Here is a 20979-nt window from a genome sequence, read left to right as displayed (position 1 = left end):
GTGAACCTAGTCAATAGAAGATCATAAGTTATTAAACTAAGATTATTCATAGCTCCGAGGCTTTATTTTGACGCTAGTCAGTAATAGACTAGACCATGGAAATCATGGCTTTTCATGGCAAGTGGCCGGTACGGTCAAAAATAGTATTAGGAGACAGATTTTGGACAGATATCAAATTTCAAATAACAAGGCTGCGACATCACATATGATTACGACCAGGATGTCCAAAAAAGGAATCCAAATTCAACCTGGTACGCGGAGCAATCACTCAATCCCTTAAAGGTAGAGCCAGAAAGGACACCTTGATCAAATTTTTTACAGAGTCATGGTGAAACCTTGGTGATACTATGGTGATAAGGATGCTAATAAAATGTTACAATTAAGGGGATGGAAGAGAGCGGCGTTGGATAGAGATGGATAGAGGCGTAATTTGGTTGAGGCCAGAGCTCGATTTGGGCTGTAGCGACTTTGGAGAGAATGCAGAGAGAGAGAGAGAGAGAGAAGAGAGAGAGAGAGAGAGAGAGAGAGAGAGAGTGATGGTGATACCTACTTTGACTCACGGAAGTGAAGCATGGGTCTTGACAAGGAAGCATGAATCAAGGATACAGTCAGCAGTGATGAGATTTTCTCAGACAAGTCAAAGGATGCACAAGAGAGGATCGGATTCGAAATGAAAATATAAGAGAGAATGTTAGTCCAACCAGTGTTGAGTTTGATAAAACATATGGAATAAGTGATCAGATCATGCCTTTAGAATGCCACATACCGTTTCCATTGAATGTCTACTCCACAAGCCATTGGGCAGAAGAAGTATTGGCAGACCGAGGAAGAGATGAACGCCGAAACAGGCTTGAAAAGACTAATCCATGACAACTACAATAAATCGAATTAAGTTTGTTTTTCGTTAATTCTTCAAAAATATATTTTTAATATGTGAATATTTCCTATTTTAGTTATAATAATGTAAAATATTTCTTCTATGTTTAGTTTTGAAGCATCTAAATTTGAGAATCTACTTTGTGGAAATACTTGAGGACTGAAAATGTTGTAAATTGAAAAACTACAAGACTTGATCTATTTCGGACTATGTGTTTTCTAAATTTGGGAGAGGAATAGCACAAGGTTACCTTATTTTTCCTCTCCTTATCATTTTGGTAATGTACTTAATGTATAAATGAATAAACAATCATAGCTTATAAAGGAACAATCAATGAATAAATACAAATAAATGTTGTCAACCACTTCAATTTCTCTTAGAGTTCATTCAATATAAATGAGTGCCACATCGCTCAAGCTACTTTACAGATACTCAACTATAAAGTAACTCAATAATTAATCCAGTAGTAAAACTACTACCGACATCCGAGAGCAGAATAAAATCCATTATCAGGAGATAAAATTTCCGTTGCTAACGTCAACTGTATTATGATAGTACAGTTCTTCAGTATTCTACATTCAATCCAATCCCTCTTCAATAAATTGGTTCGCTTCTTTTCTTCCTTCCACTCATTCCTTTTGCACTTTACCCCTTTTTAATTTCCCATCTTTATCATACAATCGTTCCTACGTCATAACCTTTGTAATCCAATTCCCAGCATCGGATTGCATTTTTATTGCGTTGAAAGAATGATACCAGAGTCGACTCAATATTCAGTTGAAACTGTCAGAATCTTTTGAAGAGACATCAATTTTCTCATCTAGCCAATGCTGAAAGTTGAAAAGGATATCACTAGATAGCTTATCGTGATACGAGAAATGCATTTCGATGCATTATATTCTCATCTATTAAAGATGGCTCTCAATTCATATATTAAAAATCAAATTCAAATCATATTCCCATCGTCTATTCAAGAAGTAATAGAAGGCTCTCAACAGAGTTAAAAGCACAATATTCGTCTGCTTTCAAGCTTATTAATCTTACATCAATATGGATTTTTTCAAGACATTTTAGGTATGGAAAGTTGCATAGTTTTCAAGCTTGTACAAATCGAATCAGACACGGCTTCTGAACTGGCGTCCTTTATCAATTTCATAGGTTTGACGTCATCCTAATTATCACACTCTAATCTCTTCATAGTAACTTTGGAATGTCGGGAATAGTTTCGAACCAAACGGCGATTTTTCCTCAACTCTAAGTTAATGGACACTTAAAGATATTCAAGTTTGCACAAACCGTATAGCTTCGCACACACACACATCGATTTGTTCGTACGGTATTTTGCCGTCCTCATAAATTCTATTAGATTAAACAGATGATGTTTGTCAAGTTCCGTTTAATCTGATAGAATTATTCATAAGGCCAGCAGAATATCGTACGACCAAAAATCGATGTGTGTGTGCAGGGCTTATGTGCATGACACAACTTTGAAATGGTTGAAAAGTGGTGACTTACCTGTATCCTAGCTTCGTTCAGTTTTGTAGTCCTAGCCATTCTTCGCGGCAGTAGATGTCGGGGTAGTGTGATTTGGCAAAAGCAGCTTCTAGTTCAGCTAATTGCTCCTGAAAATGCAAAAAAATACTTGAAAATGCTATGTGAGGATCCAAGAAGCATGCTATAATCAGTGGGTGGATATTAAACATTCTCAACAATATTAATGGATTCAAGACTTCATAAAATTCTTTAAAATTCCAGTAGAGTGAAAAGCGGTAGTGGGGAAGGCAAGTTGTAGAGTACTATCCCACGTTGCTATCCCACTCTACTAAAAACTAGTACTCTACCATGAACGTTTTCATTGGAGAGTTCACAAGATAGTTAGTACTTTCCCAGGACTCTAACACTAAGGCTCAACTCACACTTACGCTACTCAGGCGAGAAGAGACTCTACTCTAGTCGAGAGCATGTGTTTGCAAATGGTGACAGTCGCGGAGACTAGAGTTGACTGGTCTGAGTGGGGTGACACCATTTGGTAACACATGCTTTCGACTAGAGTAGAAGAGTCTCTTATCGACCTGAGTAGCGTGAGTGTGAGTTGCCTAACTCTACTAATGTAAACCAGGCTTATGTCTCTTCTGAGTCTCCTTACTTTAGGAGTTGAAAATAGAATTCCGCACACAACAACTCCATCAATATCGAGGTTGAGTATTCAGCATATCAATTATCATTTACTCCCCACCCCCAATTAATCAACAAACCCCTACTCCCAACGATAAAACCAAAACCCTTTCACAAACCTCATGTCAACGATAAAACCAAAAACCGTTCAAAAACTCAGCATCCATTCTCATCACAGAATCTGTTTCAGCCAAAACTGACCATCGAATATTAAACCTGGCCTAATGTGTTCGCTCAATAATGAATAGCAGACTAATAGGTTGGCTGGAAGCAAATGCGTTCCAATCATAATTCGAATGTCCATTACAAGTGACATCTCGATTATCCGACAAAGTGTCAGTAGCTTGCAATGCTATGGAAATAGGCTTAGACCTGTATGATGTTACACAGTGAATGGTTGCTGACCATTTACATTACGGTTTATGCATAAAACTCTTGTTGGATGCAATATCGACATGAAAACTTATAATCTGACTGTATTTACTGTGGTAATTAGTATGTTTTCCAATTTGAAGTTTGATTCAATATTTTTCATGTTTAATGAAATATATCGTCATAAAAACTACAACCCTATTTTTTTTACTGTTGTAAACTAGTGACCCCCTGGGTTGAGGGTCCCTTGAACTCCATAATATAGAGAGTAGACTGTACAAGAAATATGGAGTAATTCTTTTTGAAGAATTATTCGAGCTTTTGAAGCTATTTTCCAACATTTAGTCGACTGATCCTAAAAAATTCTGATCACTTTTCAAAACTTTTTCACCTTATTTACTTTTTTTGTCTTTTTTGAAGCACTTGAGTCAATCAACTATTACGTCCTTGGTTCTGAAGATGTCTGGCTTTTCAATCATCCCAATATTTCTTCATTCTCTCGGATCGGTGTCGTCTTTCTGCATCAGTGATTACAATATCCTCGTGCACTTTTGGCAAATTGAATATGTGCCTTTTAAGTAAATGGTTTATTTTTACTTTATCACTGGCATCCTTAACTTCCAAGCCTATTTCTTGAAGGTCCTGTTTCAGTTCATCAACATACTCGCCACATTTTCTCTTTTTTCAATTACGCATTACAAGCTGTTTCAGAACTCGATTCTCAGGCATTCGCAGAATATGGAAAAAATGAGAAATTCTTTGTTTTTCATTGTACGGAGGATGGGCTCTATTTCCTTATAGACTGCCTCATTGGTTGCAATTCTCCAGACTCCATAATTTACTGTAATATATTGGCTTTTTGAGGTGTTTTCAATATTGAGTCAATTAACTAATCTGAGTGTAAGTGATCCTAATCGATAGTGGCTCTCGGTAACTATAATTGAATTTCATTGAGGTCGCTTGAGTTCCATAATAAGAGAATTGACTGTAAAATAAATATAAAACTAACTCAGTCGTTGGAAAAATTATTCCTCGACTGTAATCATTTCTCCACTTAATTTACATCGATAAATTCGTTTTTTGAAGCTATTTTCCAACTGATCTTGATTCTGATCATTTCTGAACACTTTCCCACATAGTTTATATCGATGAATTCGACTTTCCAAGCTATGTTTCAACATTATTCTATTCAGTCTACAGATGGAAATTACTGAGATATTGCAATTATTCAAATGTGACTCTACTATTCGAATTCCCATCAAGCGGTTTACCCTGTTGTTAATATTCGCAATAGCAGAAGTCTTCGGGGTGATTTACAGCATTCAATTTTGATTTTCGTTTAATAATAATTATTTTCATTTCATTTATTCATTGTATAAAACACTATAATCATAATACAATTATGACATTGGAGGGAAAACTAGGCTGAGCCTATATTATTTCTCTCCAAGAATTTTGATAAAATGTTAATGTTGTCCAAAAGTAAAGGTTATGTAATCACATACTGCTTCGTCACTTTATTTTCGGTACAGGAATGATGATTTGGGAATTTTAAAGGTTGATTTTATAGTATAAATAAATCACAGAATGTATCACAATAAATTAAAAACTCAAGAAATATTAAACTTATTTGAAAAATCAAAATTATATTATTCTATTCAATTTTTTCAACATTTAATCTACTAACTAACCTGTGTGAATGTGGTCCTATGACGTCGCCGGGCAGGTGTTGGACAAGAGGCGGTGGTGGGAGTGTGAACGACGGTAGGGGAGGGTCCACCCCCCACTCCTCCCGATCCGGACATCGGTTCGTTCTTCAGCTTCTTGAAAGCTCCATCAGCGCCTGCCAACATCAGAAGCACTGTCAATCAGCGTTACAGCGCTCCAACACACATTGCAAAACACAAAACATACACAAACATTAACACATAAACACATAAAAATAGATACACAAGCACATGAACATAAATACACACAAACACAAAACACATAAACACAAACACATGAACTCAAATACACAGGCAGACTTCACACAAGATACGAAAATAGTCTTTTCCTCCATCTACTGTCTAAAGAGCCTACTTTACTCCCTGAAACATATAATACTAAAGTGTCACTTTTTCGCTCTCGGTACTAAAAAAACGGAAAAACTCCCTAGGGAGGAAAAGTAGCTCCATTTAAATAACATGGGAAGCATCTGTATTTTGGAAATTTACATTTGAAATATGTTAGAAGGTCTAAGCCCAGATGAAGAAAGCATATAGAGTAGTCATTATACTAACTAAATTCAATACCTCAACCAGACATTTGATCAATATATTATTATGAAATATATGTTTCATGCTAAAATTATTTCTAACTTCGAATTAGTATACTATAAAAATGTATAAATATTTTTTTTTAAATTCCATTTTATTCAAAATACCAGCCAACATATATTCCTCATTGACTAATCAAATTTGAAACAGGAACTTCATCATAGTTTTGTAGTCGAGTCGACCATTGTTGTTACAACTTTTGCCGAAAGATAGTGTATAGCGCTGTGGGCGGTGAACTGTTTGATTACAAGCCAGCTGTTTAATTTTCAGGTTATGTTGTAACACATTTTACTGGTCACGTGAGTTTTTAAAAATTATTTAATTTGTAGTTTCTATAAAAATGTAGGTGGAGGAAAAATGTTGTGTACATCAGGAGTGAAAAATGTTTTTCCTCCCACAGGAAAATTGTTCAAACTTTTCCCTCAGGGAGAAAAAACAGTACTTTTCACTCTAGATATAAAAATAACTATTAAGTCTCATTACATTATGCTACGTTTCGCTGAAATAAGTCTTCGGAGGTAGCTGATACAGGTTTATTGATGTAATATTAACTGTTCATTCTCGTTTAAAATATCAATTATATTTTATTAAGCAAGAAATTATATTCTTCAATAATTTCATAATGAATTTTCATGATTAAGATGAAATATTTTGTTAATTAATTATTAATTCTAAATTGTTGAAAGACGATCTGGCAACAGAGCAAAACGAGAAAGAGAAAACGCTATTCGCTTTGTTAGATGATGGACAAGGATAGCAATACCATTGCTAATCAAACACTGCCATTATAACGTGGACCTCACTGGTGTTCGAAAGACCTTATAATATCGGGTCACCGAGCTTCGCTCGTTATTTATTTATTGACTTTTGATAAACCGAACACAATTCTTTAAAATGATTGGGGAAGTACAAACAGGCACAGCCCAAAACTGTTTTTCCGAATTTTGATTTATACACTATAAATAGTCCAGAAAGTAGGTTATGTTTCATACACTTGAATTCAGGTTCAATTTTCTGTTCAAACATTTGAAAACAAAACATTTATAATTCAGATTATATACAAACCAAATTAAATAACCAAATAACACTCACTAATCACTTGAAATTGTCAAATAATGATCAACTTTGAAAATTATGATATACTCTAGTTTAGGAGGATTATGTTGATCAAATCGATTAAAAATTGTCTAGCTAGATAAAATTTCTCGCTGATTGATTATGATTACACAGCTGGAAATAATTCTGTCTCTCCTCCACACAGGCACACGCATTTTCTGTTATCGAGAGACGACGAAATTATCATCTGTTTTCCAAGGATGAATTATCCTTTTAATGTCGTTCAGCGAGTTTTCCAAAGAATGAGACCTAGTGCAATCGAATCTTTATATCATAAACCAACTATGTTCCAAATTTCGTGAAAATTGTTAGAGCAGTTTTCGAGATCCGTAAAACATAAATAACCAGATATAGAAATAGCCAGTTATAAAAATAACCAGATAAATACAAAAATTGCTCGCTTGATATAATAGGATATACATCGACGCGCCTTGTTTCAAAGTACTTGTTTACCAAGCTTTATCTAAATAGGACAATAACTGCGACTGTAACTGCGGTACAATCAAACAAACAAACAGACAAAAGCCGATCGAGTCGAAACTAAGACCTCAGCTTCGCTTGGGTCAATTATCAGGGATGTTCTTGGTCATATTTCACCGTCATAAGTTTCTTTGTGAAATAACTAAGATCCTTTAAGTTCGAGTTTATGGAATTATCCTAGATGATAGTCATCACTGGAGACTAATCCCTCCTAGGACCTGGGTGAACAGATGTCCTTGCCGCCCCAAGCAGTGCTCTGATCACCCCCCTCTGATTTATTCCCTCCCCGCAGTGTGGTCCAGTCATCGCATCATACGTGCAACTTGGTGTGTAGTACGCGATTCAATACAAACTGACAGTGTTGGATGTATTGGAAAGCGTTGATCTTGTACAAAAGGCTAGCTGACAGCTGAAATTAGCCACCAGATACAGTGAGATTGAAACTGAACTGTCACCATTGGTTTAATGGAAATCATTGATAGAGTATACACAAAGAATACTGACATTTTGAAGTGAATAATGTCAGTGTATGGCTGGTGGCTGGCTACATGTGGGTGATTATCATGCGTGCTCACTCAACATGAGTGGTATTGGTGGTGGGGGGAGTTTTAGAGGTTTAGAGTGGACGGGGGGGTTTTGGGGAGACACTTGCCGAGCGCAAATTTTTATCGCATTATGCACTCGAAAGCCTGAGGAGATAGTGAGTGCGTGAATGAGAGAGGTAAGTTAATGCGTGAACGTGGAAGTGCATGAGGAGTGAGAGATGGGGTGTGTGGTGCGTGAGTTGATAAGACAGAATGAGTGGTGAAGAGAGATTGATTGATTGATTGAGTACTTTATTTATGTAGATTACAATATACGGCTTATACACTTATATACAATAGCTTACAATACAGCAGCAAAATTATAGATGAATTACATAATATAGAATAAGAAAATAATTATTGAACTGTATATGATAGAAAGGTAATTTGTAATATAATAACTATAGATATATATTGTTATGCATCTACATAAATTGGCGGAGCTTTGGACATATCAGTGTCCATTTTCGGAAAGAATATTAAAAATATCCTCCCACTAACTCTCTAACAAAAGATTGATTGATTGAGTACTTTTTATGTAGATACAATATATACTGGCTTATACACTTGTATCCATAGCTTACAATACAGCAAAGTTATAGATGAATTTACATAATATAGACTAAGAAAATAACTATGAACTGTATATTTATATGAAAAAGCATGTGTAATATAAAACTATATAATAATCATATTGTTATGCATCTACATAAATTGGCGGAGCTTTGGACATATCAATGTCCATCCTTTGGGAAAAGAGAGAGAGAAGAAAGAAAGAGAGAGAGAGAGAGAGAGAGAGAGAGAGAGAGTGTCAGTGAGAGAGGTTCGTTATAACTTACATGGGAATGAAATAAATATGAAAACTTGTATGAAATAAAAGTAAGCATCTTTATTGGGTGATCATAAATCGTTCGACAAGACAAGACAACTCCTTGGTGCTCAGCTGACGTTTTTAACAGTGCTGCCACACTCTGGCAGCATAATGAATATGATTGAATATGCAATGTAATGTCTCTGAAATAATGTAATAGGAGAGAGGGAGTGAAGAAGTGAAGGAGATAGTGGAAAAGAAAGAGACAGAGGAAAAAACAGAAAGAGTAAAAGAGAAAGACAAAGTCAGAGATTGATTGATGGTTTTATTTTTCTCCTGGTAAAGTTGAAACCATTTGGTTCCCTCTACAACCCAACCAAGCCAACAAAACTACATAGCATCAATATAAGTAGTCTACTTCTTAGACTCAGATTGATTGATTGATTGATTGATTGAGTACTTTATTTATGTAGATTACAATATATACTGGCTTATACACTTATATACAATAGCTTACAATACAGCAAAATTATAGATGAATTTACAAAATATAGACTAAGAAAATAATTATTGAACCGTATATGATATGAAAAAGTAATTTGTAATATAATAACTATAGATAATTATTTGTTATGTATTAATAAATTGGCGGAGCTTTGAAATATCATGTCCATTCTTCGGAAAGAATATTAAAAATATTCTCCCCACAAACTCTCTACCAAAAGTAGAGAGAGAGAGAGAGAGAGAGAGATGATTGATTGATTGATTGAGTACTTATTTATGTAGATTACAATATATACTGGCTTATACACTTATATACAATAGCTTATAATACAGCAAAGTTATAGATGAATTTACATAATATAGACTAAGAAAATAACTATTGAACTGTATATGATATGAAAAAGCAATTTGTAATATAATAACTATAGATAATAATCATATTGTTATGCATCTACATAAATTGGCGGAGCTTTGGACATATCAATGTCCATTCTTTGGGAAGAATATTAAAAATATCCTCCCCACTAACTCTCTACCAAAACGTTAATTTCGTTATTTAAACTAAGGATTTATTTATTAATGGACCAGAGAGAGAGAGAGAGAGAGAGAGAGCGAGAGAGATTTAAATAAAAAGGCTGGTCACACACCGATTAGTCAAGACAAGACTAGTCACGTTTAGTCACAATACTTCACATTGCTGCTTATGACGCAACACACACTAATTAGTCATTGCAATTAGTCATGACTCCATAATCAACTGTGTGAAGTATTGTGACTAATCGTGACTAGTCTTGTCTTGACTAATCGGTTTGTGACCAGCCCCAAGGTGAATTTTCGTTTGTGCGTGAACTTCCCCAGTATACGACGGCGACAAGTATTGTTGACACTCATATTGTCCAAATTTCATGAGTGCTAAAACAGTTGATCAAATAACTTTTCATTATTTGTATTCATTATTCAAGTATCAAACATCATTCATTGATTGATTATTGTGCAAAATACTACAATCATAATAAAATTATGACATTGAAGGAAAAACTAGGCTGAGCCTGTACTATTCTCTCCAAAAATGTTGATAAAAAGTTAAAATTGTCCAAAGTCTGAGGTTATGATATCACACCTGCTTCGTCACTTGTTTTTTGGTCCAGGAATAATGATTTGAAGGTTGACATAATACTTTAAATGAACCACAAAAGTATTAGAACATTTCTAATAGTATCAACATATTGCCATTTAAAAGTATAAAAAAGAATAAACTCAACCTCCCCCATTAGAACATAATTGAACATAATCTTTTAGGTTATTTAGACAAATTGAAATCCATCCAATTTGAGATCCTCACCCTGTCGTGGTCGATGACGGCATTCACGCACAAACGAAAACCCAGCTTAAGCCAGAGGGCAAGAGAGAGTCCGAAAGAGAGAGAGAGTGAGTGGAGTATGTGAGTGGAAAAAGATATAAAGTGGAGAAGAGAGAGAGAGTGTGTGTGTAAAAGAGAAAGACACAGTGAAAAAGTGAGAGTGGAAAAGATTAGATTAGTTAAGAGTTCTCTATTTATGTATGCAATAGTTAAAGAGATTTAGTTTACTTTATAGTTTTACTTTAGTAAAAAAGTTTACTTTAGTAAACTTTAGTGAACTTTGAAAGTTTTACTGACATAGTAAAGAGAGAGAGATAGTAAAAGAGTGAGAGATTGAAAGAGGAAATCAGAATGAGAGAGAGATAGTGTGTGTAAGTTGATGAGGGGATGATAGAAAGGCCCATCTTTTGAGCGGTCAATCGGAAATGCAAATGCGGCAAGTGCTTTTTCATGACAGTTGTGCGGTTGTTGAGGCTGGGCATATTTATACCAGATATTATTCAAAAGGTCTTGAAGGTCTTATCCATAAGGCGGATGATGAGAAAGTTATGTTCCGAGAGGACAGATGTTCAAATTGTGAATGACATGTTATGAAATTCGATTGAGTCTTTTATTTCATTAAGTTATGAAATATTGTGGCACTATTCTATGATTGTATGTGAGGTAGAATTTGATAAATAGAGAATTGATGTCAATGAAAATTGAAATTAGCTTGAGGTCTTGAGAGTATCAAAGTAACGAAGTGTTACATTAGAGTGCGAATCGTCATCTATTGTAAGAGAGAGAGTAAATAATTGTAAAAACCTCGAATACAAAAATCCATGTTCTGTCTGACAGTCTGTGTGACAACTGCAAAAATTATAGCATCACTTCTATGAATGAATGGAAAAAATCACAGAAATAGCATGCAAATAATTCCAGCTGACTGATAAATCAAAACAATTTATTTTCTTACGCACTTTCAATGTCATTTTCATATCCTAAAAAAGGATGGAGTGAGTCTCACTTTTTGAGTAGTTGAGAAGTGATATTGTGGTAATTATTCATATTGAATGAAAAAGACTAAGAAATTGTCAAAAAACCACTGATTTATTGATAATTAGAAGACGGTTTCGGGTATTACACCATGTCAATCTTTGATGAACTAAACTAAATACAAGAGCAGCAGAATTTATACTAGTAGGCGAGTACATTGCATTACTTCATAGCAGTACTCGCCTACTAGTTAATTATGCTGCTCTTGTATTTAGTTTAGTTCATCAGAGATGACAATGGTGTAATAACAGCAAACGGTCTTTCTAATTATCAATAAATCAGTGTTTTTTTGACAATTTCTTAGTCTTTTTCATTCAATATGGAGTGAGTCAATTTTGTTGTCCAACGAGCTTGACCTTTAAAAAGTTTCGAAGAATTCGTGTGAATATTCAGCTCGAAGCTGATTGATCAATTCTCTCTAAAGCTCTTGTAAACATACAGACAGGAAAAGACTTTGGGCTCTAGTAAGTCAAAAGTGAGAACTTCGCTAACGCTCGTTCAAAAATTGGATTTTCTATATGATTTGATAGGATTGTCAGAAATATTTAAATCTCAAAAGTACTAGTAGTTCTGTGAACAGTAGATCTCACGCAGTACTCTCATCCACAAGTACCTGATTGAAACTATAGACCTTATGGAAATACAGCAATAGACTGGCTTCTCGACACAGACACATCTGTGTAATCACTTGTCAGCTGATTTATGATGAATAATTCTATAGTCTGATTTTTACTCTGAATTTGCTTATGAAGGAGGCTCCTTTTTTTCCTTTTATATTATCCTTGAAATGCAAAATTACCAAAAACCTTGTATATACGTCGACGCGCAATTAAAAAAGGAACATACCTGTCAAATTTCATGAAAATCTATTACCGCGTTTCGCTGTAAATGCGCAACATATTCTGAACATTATATAAACATTTAAACATTAAGAGAAATGCCAAACCGTCGACTTGAATCTTAGACCTCAGTTCGCTCGGTCAATGAGAGACTAATAAATGCACTTTGTATTATAAAGTTTTGTATAAAATATAGATTAAAAAACCCAAACTACAATAAGCTGTTTGTAAGTCAGATAGCCTAAGGCACAGGCAATAGCCTAATCCTTGCATGTAAGATGATAATGATGATGAAGTATGGGAGAATTATAAATTCACACTATCAGTCAAAAAACTAAAATAGTTTTCACAAGACACCAATTGATTTGAAAGGACTTGTAGCGTTAAGTTATCCCCAAAATCCAATAATTCATGCAATTCAATCATGAGAATCTGTAAATAGACAATTGCTGAACTTATCATACTTAACAAACAATTATAATTATTGTTGATTATAAATCAGCCAAATTTTGTAATGTGAATAAAATATCCTAATCAATTTCCCAACGTTACATAAAATTTCAATCTCTAGAAAATGCCTTGTAATACAGCAGAGCATTCCAGACAGTGATGCTATTGGCTGACTTGATAGCGGCTTGTGATAGGTCGAGCTGAACTACGTCACGATCGATCGAGTGCTGTGATTGGCCACTTCACAAGGCTAGACTTACAAGTGGAAGAGGGAGGAGCTATCAAATGACGCCAAATCTGATCAACAATGTAACTTGAATAAAAGTATTCCAAAAGTAATTTTGATTTGTGTGCTCTTTACAAATTTGAGAGCCAAGTTTGGAATGATGAAGATAGACCGCTAATATAATTTGGCTGTAACTACAACTCTTCACTTAAGCATATAAATAAATTAATTAATAAATATAAGGTTCAGATAGATGTATTAAACTTTTAGTATTCATAGGTTCAGAGAATCATAAGAGATAAGAATTTATTTTTGAATCAAATGTTGATTTGTTAGTAATCCAGAGTTGTGGGTGGTTTCGAAAACGTGATTCAATAAGGTCCAGACTCAAAGAGTGAAACACGTCTAAAGTGAGGTCCACGTTATAATGGCAGTGTTTGATTAGCAATGGTTTTACTATCCTTGTCTATCATTCAACAAAGCGAATAGCGCTATCTCTCTGTTGCCATATCTTTTAACAATGTAGAATTAATAATTAATTAACAAAATATTCCATTCTAATCATGAAAATTAATTATATTGAAAAATATAATTTCTTGCTTAATAAACTATCATTGAATATTTCAAACAAGAATGAACAGTTGATATCACATTAATTAACCTTTATAGCCACCGGCTAGGAAGACATTGCAAGACAGAGGATCAGCAACATATGTTCTATCTATCTTCCTCCACTGCCAGTATAACGTGGACCTCACTATAGTATTTTGGGGGTTCAGATAATAGTAGATAAAACCATAGAGAAAACACTAGCGTAAGTTAGAATATCCCAGATATAGGGGCTTATGTCGCAACTTTTACTTTTCTCTCAAGCGATTACTGGTGATATTGTCGATTTTTACTGTTTTGTTGGGGTGAGAGTGTAGGAACGGACATATGATTGATTGATTGATTGATTGAGTACTTTATTTATGTAGATTACAATATATACTGGCTTATACACTTATATACAATAGCTTACAATACAGCAAAATTATAGATGAATTTACATAATATAGACTAAGAATAATTATTGAACTGTATATGATATGAAAAAGCAATTTGTAATATAATAACTATAGATAATTATATTGTTATGCATCTACATAAATTGGCGGAGCTTTGGACATATCAATGTCCATTCTTGGGAAGAATATTAAAAATATCCTCCCCACTAACTCTCTACCAAAACGTTAATTTCGTTATTTAAACTAAGGATTTATTTATTAATGGAAATATTGTAAAAGTTTTAATCAATATGAATATTAAAGAGAAAAAAAAACAGAAAATTGATAGAGTAAAATAATTATATAGGTAGATAAGATCAAATAATTGATTAATAAAATGAAGTAGGCTGAAAGTAGATCAGGGTTATCAACTTTCAGTAATATACAGCATTATGCAGTGGATAATTGAAATAACATGAGTTTATATAATATATAATATATATATATATATAAATTCGTTCTATAACATGGTTTAAAGGTTTGTATTTGTGGATGGTGGGGGATGGATGTCATGTGATCGTTCTAGGGCCGGACAGTTTCAGTCATTTGTTCCAAAAGATGTTTTTTTAAAGTTAGGATGAAGCTCGCTCGGCTCTCGATGGACCTGATAGAAACAGGAAGTGCATTCCATGCACGACAGGCACTGACTAAGAAGGATTTTGTGAAAATAGTAGTTCGATGATTGGGTATCCTTAAAGTACTTTCTCCGGTTCTAGTATGTGAAGCATCTATCCTCCTACCTTCAGAGACAAATTTGAAATCATCTTTAAAATAGTTCGGATTACCGTATATCAAGATATCTCTAACAAGCTTGACTATTCGAAAAAGCCTCTGATCGGGAAGCTTTAATGTTGAACTAGCAATGTGGGCTGGGGTGATATGATCATGGCGTTGGAGAGAGTAGACGAAACGTAGACAATAATTTTGGCAACGCTGTAGTTTATCATTCAGAGTGACTTGCATATCGTTAAGAACAGAATTACAATACATTAAATGTGGGAAGATGAGAGATTGAACCAAATAATTTAATGTTTCTAGGGAGGATATCGTGCATTTTCTTCAATACATGCATGGCTGAGAATACCTTTTTACAAGTTTTGTTCACTTGTTCTGACCAGTCAAGAGTATTATTCATAATAATGCCTAAATTTTTAACTGAGCTACAGTAAGGAATGTCATTACCGTCTACACTAATTTTGTGAATCGATTCAAGGTCAATATTGTTTATAAGACGAGAATATCCAATATAATGGGTTGTGTTTTGATGGGATTAAGCTTAAGGCCATTTTTCTTTGTCCATTCCACTATCGAATTGATATCCTGATTCATTATTCCAACTGTTTCATTAATTTTGTTATGGGACAGCTTAAATAGATTTGAAGGTCGTCTGCATAAGTATGGAAACTGGAGAATTTGATAATGGAAGAAAGGTCATTAGCATACAAAGTGAAGAGGGAGGGCCTAAAATTGAACCTTGTGGTACTCCATGCATAACGTTTTTCCAAGTTGACTTTTTGTCACCGACAGATACACATTGTTTCCTACCTAATAGATAGGATTTAAACCAAACTAACGAGTTGTGACTGAAACCAAGAATAGCCAACTTATTCAGAAGGACTGTATGATCAACAGTATCGAATGCTTTAGAAAAATCAAATAGGGTGAGGATGGTGCATTTTCTTTGGTCCATAGCTAACCTTATATCATCAGTGACACGAAGCAGAGCTGTCTCAGTTGAATGGAATTTTCTAAAGCCTGATTGAAAGTTATGAAGCTTACTATTGTTGTCTAGAAATTTTACAACTTGAGCATGAATGAGTCTTTCTAGCACTTTGGACAATGCAGGTAAAATACTGATTGGTCTAAAATCCTCAACTTTATTGGGTGATGGAACTTTATTTAGAGGGCGAACCAGAGCAAACTTCCAGTTTTCAGGGAAAATGCCTTCTTCAAGTGACTTGTTGAAAATGTATGTAATGGTTGGTAAAACAGCAAATAACATCTTCTTGATAAATTTAATAGGAATTTTGTCTACACCCATAGCATTACTATGAATACGTTGAATTGCTCTGAAAGTGTCTTCTTCTGAGATTGGATGGAAATGAAATTGATCAGTGATTGGTAAATCTAAGTTTGTAACCTGCTCTTCAAGATCATCAATGTGATTAGCAATGACAACTTCGTCGCGTTGGTTAGAGTGTGAAACGAAATGGTCATTTATATTATTCAATGGTAAGTCAATTTGTGGATTCGATTTCTTTGCCAAGCCCGAATTCTTTTATTCCCTGCCAAAGTGATTTAGAGTCTTGTCTATTGTTTGTCATAAACGAATTCAAGTACCTAATCTTTGAGTTCCGTAATTCCTGTTTAACCCTATTTCTAAGGCTCCTATACTCTATCAAACTGTCCAAGTCAAATGTCTTTTTAAATTTTCTATGTGCTTTGTCTCTACGTCCCATCATCTTAAGTATGTCTTCAGTCATCCACGGTACTCGTCGTTTTCTATTAATCCTCCTTGTCACATAAGGTGCATGTTTGTCATACAAAGTCAAAGTCCAATTCTCGAAAGTCTTGACCATGTCATCAACTGAGGGTAATGCTTCAATTTGATGCCATGGAGTCTGAGCCACATCAGTCAGGAAGGCGGCTTCATCAAAGTTTTTGAAGTCTCTATAAGTGATAATTTTCTGTTCTGGCTTGGGTATCTTATGGGAAAGTACACAGTAGATCAAATCATGTCTAGAAATAGCTGGGACTGAGATTTGGCCTGCTTGAACAACCTCATTGGGATCACTAACAATGAGAAGGTCAATGAGTGTGTCTGATTCATTAGTATGATGAGTTGGATCGAGAGGTAAAATAGTCATGTTTAGGCATTGGAAAATGTAGTCAGTTGAAAGTAGTCAAAGTTACGATTTGTCATGTTCAAGTCGGTGTTCATATCCCCCATAACTAGTATACGGTTATAACAAGGCATAAGAGAAAGCAAGGCACTTTCGAAATCTGTGAAATGACCTATTTTTGGTGGGCGATAACAGATACCAACGAGTAATTTATCAGTACTAGATAAGGATAATTCAAGTAGCATAAACTCTGGTCTGGAACAATACTCTTGTTTAGATGTGATTAAAACTTTTTTTGTTTTGATACCTTCTTTCACATAAATTGCTACACCCCCACAAGCTTTATTTAATCTATCATTCCGGAAAAGATTATATCCAGGCAATGCAACAAAATTTGATGAAATACTAGGCTTCAAAAATGATTCGGAAATTCCGATTATATTGAAGTCCTGAAAACGGAAGATTGCTCTGAGTTCATCAATGTGGCAACTGAGGGATTGTACGTTAAGGTGAGCAGCCTTGAAAAGTTTTTTGAAAGAGTGGAGCTTATTTGCTAGAAACATACCTGCGTCATTATTACTATTATTGAAATAATCATACCTACTTGAGGGCGAGCGAGCTGACGTGTCAGTGAGAGGCATCATGGAAGCAGCAGACCAATCGTGAACCGACCTCAGAACAACACATGACGGGGAAAATGGGGATGAAACTGATAAAACTTAACCTAAATGAAAAAGTCTCTTGATTCGAGTGCATTCAGCATGCCTTGACAGTTCGGCTCCCTTCACTATTTAAAGCACTAGTTCAAAACAAAATTCACTAAACACAATAAGATGTAGATGTGTGGAGTTCCGGTGATGATAATCCTAATGGTGAATAAGACGAAGATTGAGGAAGAGCTGGTAGTGGGAGATCTGGTCCAAGTGGAGATAGAGCGAGTAGGTATCCAGTAGTGGAAGAATCGGGTCCAAGTGGAGGTAAGCGAGAAGGAATCCAGTAGTGGAAGATCGAGTCCAAGTGGAGACAGAGAGAGATGGAATCCAGTGGTGGAAAATCGAGTCCAAGTGGAGATAGAGAGAGATGGAATCCAGTAGTGGAAGATCGTGTTCATGGTGGAGATAGAGCGAAATGGGATCCAGTAAAAACTGAAAAAGAGAAGAAAAAGCCAGCAGAAAAACGAAAAATCTTTGAAGAAAGTTATCAATTGAGAAAAGATACATATACAACTCGCACTTGGAGGAAGACTGCTCCAACTCGAAAATTGTCAATTTTGATCTTGTGTATTTAGTTGGTTTCTATGCACTTTATTCGGTGGAAGACTGTTCCAAGTCAAAATCGTTCCATTATTCTATAATATTCACAGAATGTTCAGTATTCCTATTTTGAACACCAATGCAATCATTTACAGGAAGACTAAGTATATATGAATGAAAACATAAATACAGGCCACTTTTAAGAAGTAATAAGTGAACTAAAAAGTTGGAATCAGAGAAATTGAGCAGAAAATTCTAAGAGCAGAAAATCAAGTTTGAATACCTATGAAATTTTAAAACTGCTTCCTGAATAAACGACTTTTTTGAGTTGGAACAGTCTTCCTCCCGGCACGAACTGATAATGAATAATATCCCCATAAAATTGAAGAGGAATAGTATGATTCAATGTGGGAAAGAATCGAATATTATATGGATAAATATAGGATATATAATATATATATGGATACTAGTAGAAGGTAATCAGATAGAAAGAGAAAAGGTAGGAAGATAAATAGATATAGAAAGAGAAATAACATTTGAACATGCTGGATAGCTAGTGAAAAATCACAGGGAAAATAATGATAACAATGGGGAAGAAAAGAAGAGAAGAAGAATGTGCACAAATTGAGAAGAACTTATGAAACTGAACTATAGAATAAGAATAGAACATCGTATTGTGATCTTGAATTAATCAAGGAGAGAAGAGAAGAAGAAAAGAAGAGAAGAAAAAGAAAGATAAGAGAAGAAGAAGAAGAAGAAGAAGAAGAGAAGAAGAAGAAGAAGAATAGAAAAGAATAATAATCATCATCGCAAACAACAATATTCAAGTAATCATTATAAATATAAGATCAAGAAGAGAAATTAGAAAGAAAAATAAGAAGTAGAGGAGACGATGGAGAAAGTGCTAGATTATTTTAGATGAGTTTTAAATAGGATTGAACGGTGAAGTGTGAAAAATATTATATAGTATTAGAAGTATAATTAACTATTGGGAGTTGCAATAACAATAAAAGTAGTAAATTGAGAACTGTAATATTTAGTGATGAATGTCTAAGATAACATTAAATGAACACAGCCCCTATATAAGCATATGAACAGACTACCCACCCCTCCGTTCTATCAATAATTCTTCACACATTTGCTTCTATTGCTCGAGCTGTGGCAACAGTAGGAGATATCATTATGTACACCTAATATAGAAGAGATTACTATCTTTACCTATAGATTACATCCATATCTATAACGTATGTTAATCATCCAATTTATTTGAAATTCAGCATTTCGAAAATTATTAATTATGGAAATAATTTTGGTAAGAGATGTAATAATTATTAGTAAGAATAGAGATAATGATTCTCTAAGTACCCTCTGGAGTATAGTAGTTGATGCATTGAACGTAGTTTTGGGAATTAATATCAAGATAAATTATTAATCAGTATCAACAATGTGGATCTCCTTAGTTTGAAATAATTGTCTCATACATAATCATAAATAGCAGTGGAAAGATTCATTTATAGAACAGAAAGCCAGCTCATGAAAATGCCAAGGTATATCTATTGTGAAATGTTTTAATACAAATTTCCTATTTTGTAGTGAAGGGCACCTTAGTAATCGAATCCTGAAATGATTTAATTTACCTTTATTTTTTGAAGGTCGGTCATCCTCTCGACTGTGTGGACCCTCTTGGATCCTCCCTCGCCGATAGAGATCTTGATCCTCCCGTCCGATGACCAACATTCCTATGCCCATGACGGTCGGCCGCAGCGTTGAGGATCTTGAGGCGCTCCGCAGTCAGATCCTCGCGAATGGTGACGCCGGAACCCTTCAGCTTCCTCTTAGCGTCGAAGATCATCTTCCTGGTCCGGTAGCTGCAGAGTCGAACTATGATGGGTCGGTCCTTGGGTTTAGCTTGCCCTTGTTGAGGTGGTTGACGCCTTCCAACGCGATGCGAGCGGTTGACATCCGCCAAAGTCACGGGCACGTTCAGCTTCTTGTTAAAGACATCGAGCGCCAGCAGGTCCGTGTCTTCTTTGTCACTCTCCGGGATCCCAAAAATACGTATAGAATGTCGGCGCCCATATTGCTCGAGGTCGTCGACCTTCAGGTGACAAGACACCTCCAGCTCACGAATTCTATCGTGCAGCTGTTTGTTCTCCTCCTTCAATGCCTGAAGTTCCTCGAAAATAGATTTCACAGCCATTGATACAGCACTGTGGACAGACTCTTCGATTTGCTGTCGAATAATGAGGAGGGTCTCTTCGGACAATGCTCCAGAAATAGCTGGCTTCGGAGCATTGACCTCATTCTTCGGTGTGCCTCTATTCGGTCGAACCATCGTGTACCGTTAGGTGGATTTACACTTTTATAGGCGAGAAGGTGAACTGAAGATTAGGAATGTTTTTTCAAGATAAATAAAAAGAGTGTGAGTTAATCAAAAATATAATTTCACTATTGAATTAAGCTCGAGAAACTGAATAACTAGATGTATAATTTGAAGTGAATTGAACTGTATAACCCTACGAAATATCTGTTAGAAGACGGAGCCGAACTGACACACGTTTACTCACTCGACATAACCGAGGAGAGGAGAAGACTGAGAGAGGCGTGGGCGTGAGAAAGGAGCAAGAGAGGATTTCAAGGAGGAACCGAAGGTAATTCAAATATTCAAGATGCAAGAGTGAGCAGTTATG

The 20979-nt window shown here is 35.2% G+C and overlaps 1 protein-coding gene across 1 annotated transcript; it reads right to left on the bottom strand.

Annotated features, from left to right (window-relative positions):
• Positions 1 to 2409: 2409 nt before the first annotated feature.
• Positions 2410 to 5277, bottom strand: LOC111059062 (retina and anterior neural fold homeobox protein 2-like). Its single transcript, XM_039444667.1, has 2 exons — positions 5116 to 5277; positions 2410 to 2499 (listed from the first exon to the last, which is right to left on the bottom strand). Exons 1-2 carry the CDS (start codon positions 5275 to 5277, stop codon positions 2410 to 2412), a joined length of 252 nt encoding a protein of 83 aa, XP_039300601.1.
• Positions 5278 to 20979: the final 15702 nt, after the last annotated feature.

The sequence above is a fragment of the Nilaparvata lugens genome, unplaced genomic scaffold, assembly GCF_014356525.2.
Source record: "Nilaparvata lugens isolate BPH unplaced genomic scaffold, ASM1435652v1 scaffold5224, whole genome shotgun sequence".
In the NCBI taxonomy this organism is placed as follows: domain Eukaryota; kingdom Metazoa; phylum Arthropoda; class Insecta; order Hemiptera; family Delphacidae; genus Nilaparvata; species Nilaparvata lugens.
Note: the sequence above shows the minus strand (reverse complement) of the source record. Positions and strands in the feature narration are given on the sequence as shown.